The sequence below is a fragment of the Gekko japonicus genome, unplaced genomic scaffold (assembly GCF_001447785.1).
Source record: "Gekko japonicus isolate JY-2015 unplaced genomic scaffold, Gekko_japonicus_V1.1 scaffold2758, whole genome shotgun sequence".
Taxonomy (NCBI): Eukaryota; Metazoa; Chordata; class Lepidosauria; order Squamata; family Gekkonidae; genus Gekko; species Gekko japonicus.
Window position 1 is genome coordinate 21,803 of NW_015162561.1, and position 3,194 is coordinate 24,996.

Consider the following 3,194-nt stretch of genomic DNA (forward strand, 5'->3'; position numbering starts at 1 on the left):
AAGGGGGGGGGGGGGGAGCCATCCTCAGAAGGGTTGCCAAAACTTGTGCGAAATTCACGGAACAGAAATAAAACACTACTAGTTGCTTTAGCCTCCTGCCAACCTAGCAGTTCGAAAGCAAGAACTTGCAAGTAGATAAATAGGTACCACTTCGGTGGGAAGGTAACAGCGTTCCATGCGCCTTGGTGTTTAGTCATGCCGGCCACATGACCATGGAAACGTCTTCGGACAGCGCTGGCTCTTCGGCTTTGAAACGGAGATGAGCCCCGCAACCCTAGAGTCGGACTCGACTGGCTTTCGAGCATGGGAACCTTTACCTTTACTAGTTGCTTTAGCATATATTGAGGAAATCAGTTTGCGAATGGATAGATTCATAGGCAGGCTGCAGCTACCTGTTCCACATTCCTTTCTCTAATTAGCTGATCAAAACATGGAGCAAAATATCCACAGTAAAGCAAAGGAAACACAAAACCCTTATTGGCATGAAAATATCCACAGTATAAGATTGTATAGTACATGCATGGGATCTGTGAAGACTGGTGGGGAAGGGGAACTCCCCCCACCCCCACTGCTTCTGGCTTCCCCCCCCCATTGTTCTGTCCCCGGCCCAGACCTGCACGGGTCCCCCCCCCCCATGTATGGTTCCCTCTGCTCCATCCTCCCACCTCACAGTTTTCCCTCCCCCATCCCTTCTGTCCCATGGTTCCCCCTCCCCTTCCATACTTTCCTCTCCCCAGCAGCCAAACCTTACTTCCCTCCACCCGTTTTCACAGCTTTTAACATCTCTCTCTGTACACATGCAGACATTCCCAGTTATCTGGGTGGGGTGAGGGTGCATTAACCCCCTGTAAATTTTAAACACTTTTTGGGTTTTCCATAAAGAAGATTTTTAGCACTCTTGCAATATTTTGTTTATATAACGGTGTCTGCTAACTGACACTTCTTGCTCTGAATTATTGCATCAAAATATCTGTGCTGTTGCAATTTGAGTATGCTGTTCAGGTGTGTATCTGTAAGCTGCAGACCTAAGATGACGCAACAGGAGCAGAACTGGAAGAAGAAGCAGAAGACAGCCAGTTCCACTGCGGGCCCGACAGAAGCCCTCCGGGGGCCTGATCCGGCCCCCGGGCCACATGTTTGACACCTCTGGTTTAAAGGGCCCTCCAGCTGATCAGCGGACCACGTGCTCCCCACCAATCAGCTGAAGGGCCCTTTAAATCTTGCAGGAGGGGAAGGAGAGGGGTGGCAGTTGGGCTTGGGGGCAGATTGGAGCTGACATAAAAATAACGGCAGCCTCATCAGCCCCACTAGAAAAATGTTTGCCCCACAAGCCACAATATCCTGGCTATGGGACTGCAGCTCAGCAGGTACGCCACACTGGCTCACCAATTATTTTCAGAAAGCATTACTTAAACTGTGAAGCACTTTGTATCATCAACACTGATTTTCACTGCACATTGCCCACCTATCACACAACGCGTGAAAGTGTAGAAGAATCACCTTTTACAAACGATATCTTTTCCACCTGGATCTGCCCTCCATCCGTAGGGAAGAGATACTGAGTAGTCCCTGTCACTTGAATGGGGTTCTCTCCCATATTATATCCAAGAAACTAAGGAACGAAAAGGTACAGGAGAAAGGTATAAACAAGTTGGAATGATTCAAATTGACCAGTTTGAAAATGTCAGATCAGTGACACTATTCTACATTCCGTTCTGGTCATTTGCGGTGGGAAGGGAACAGCGTTCCGTGCACCTTGGTGTTTAGTCATGCCGGCCACATGACCACGGAAACGTCTTCGGACAGCGCTGGCTCTTCGGCTTTGAAACGGAGATGAGCACCGCAACCCTAGAGTCGGATTCGACTGGCTTTCGAGCAAGGGAACCTTTACCATTACCTTTAATCCTATACAGAGGGAGTGTGCTAACTTAACACAGGATTGCAGTCTCAATGTGCAATGCTTAACACATCCTAACATTTGTGAACGAACCAAGAGAGAAGAACAATAAAGTAAAGAATGGGCAGGCTTCCTTTTTCTAATCGATGAAGGGGGACAGCTGTGCATGCATATTCTTTTGTGACTATTGAGTCCCCCTTCAAAATGAAATTATACAAATTCAAAGCCTCAGACTGGCCACTGTTGCACACAAAAATGCTAAACTAGATGGACCCCAGGTATGATCCACCAGGGTGTCAGCTAGCTGCCATTGTCATTCCGGTTCCTGTGTAGTTCCCTTCAGCCCTCCCTCTCTTTCCTTGTTTCTTCAGTATGTTATGTTATGTAGTCCGCGGAACTTGCCAAGGTCGTGCAGCTGGGTGTAGGGGGAGAGCTTTGCCTAGAATGTTTTGGGTATCTTGCATGTGAACTGAACCTGTGTTGACATTTCAGAACGGTTGCGTTCCCATGCATTGGGCGCGAACTGTATGGTCTATTCCCGCCAGCGGGAATTGGACCCATTGGTCCTTCCCTGGTTCAAATGTCTTTATTATGCCTTCCCTGGTTACCTGTAGTTATTCCTAACAATGTCCTGTTCTGGTTACACCAACGCTTTGAAATAAACCTTACTTGCTTTGCAACGTGGAGTTGTTTTTTATGCTTGGGACCCAACATTTTGTTAGGAATCCCCTTTCTCTATCGTCCCAAGTCTGACAGCCGTCATGAGTGGGACTGAGGGGAACCCAACAACTACGGAGGCATCTCCGGTGTCGACCGCTCCGTTAGTCACCACGGCTGCCGAAGTACCGGTGACTAGCTCGGGACTGGTAGGAGCGAGCGGGGGAGCGATTCCCCGATTGGACTATCTCCAGTGGCCGCCACCTACCCCAGGGAAGTGGGGCCCAGATGAAGGAGAGAAGTATGACTGGTCCCGTTTTGATGCAAAAGGGACGAGGGAAACATTTTCCCATCGAGGCAGCGCACTCCGAGAAAGCCTGTTCGAGAGGGGAATGTATCCAGAAAAGGAATCCAGGCGATCGGGACGGGCATCTCGTCAGGACGAGGAGATGTGGGCGCTGGAGGAAGAGCCACGACGGAGAGAGAGAGACTCCGATGAGAGGTTCTACACCCCTGACGAAGAACGGCTTGAAGACTTGGAGAAGTCGGTGCAACAGCTGATGAGAACGGTGACCGATGTGTTCGACACCATCCCTCAGATGCTGGACACGCGTTTTGCCAACCTAGTAGCCACACATGG

The 3,194-nt window shown here is 49.6% G+C and overlaps 1 protein-coding gene across 1 annotated transcript in view; it reads right to left on the reverse strand.

Annotated features, from left to right (window-relative positions):
* Positions 1-3,194, reverse strand: part of SPAG17 (sperm associated antigen 17) — a gene marked incomplete at its 3' end in the record, with an annotated part of 95,503 nt that overhangs the window by 21,580 nt on the left and 70,729 nt on the right. The window contains exon 21 of the mRNA XM_015406391.1: positions 1,501-1,612. Coding sequence (XP_015261877.1) covers positions 1,501-1,612 — 112 coding nt within the window. The remainder of the gene's footprint in view (positions 1-1,500; positions 1,613-3,194) is intronic.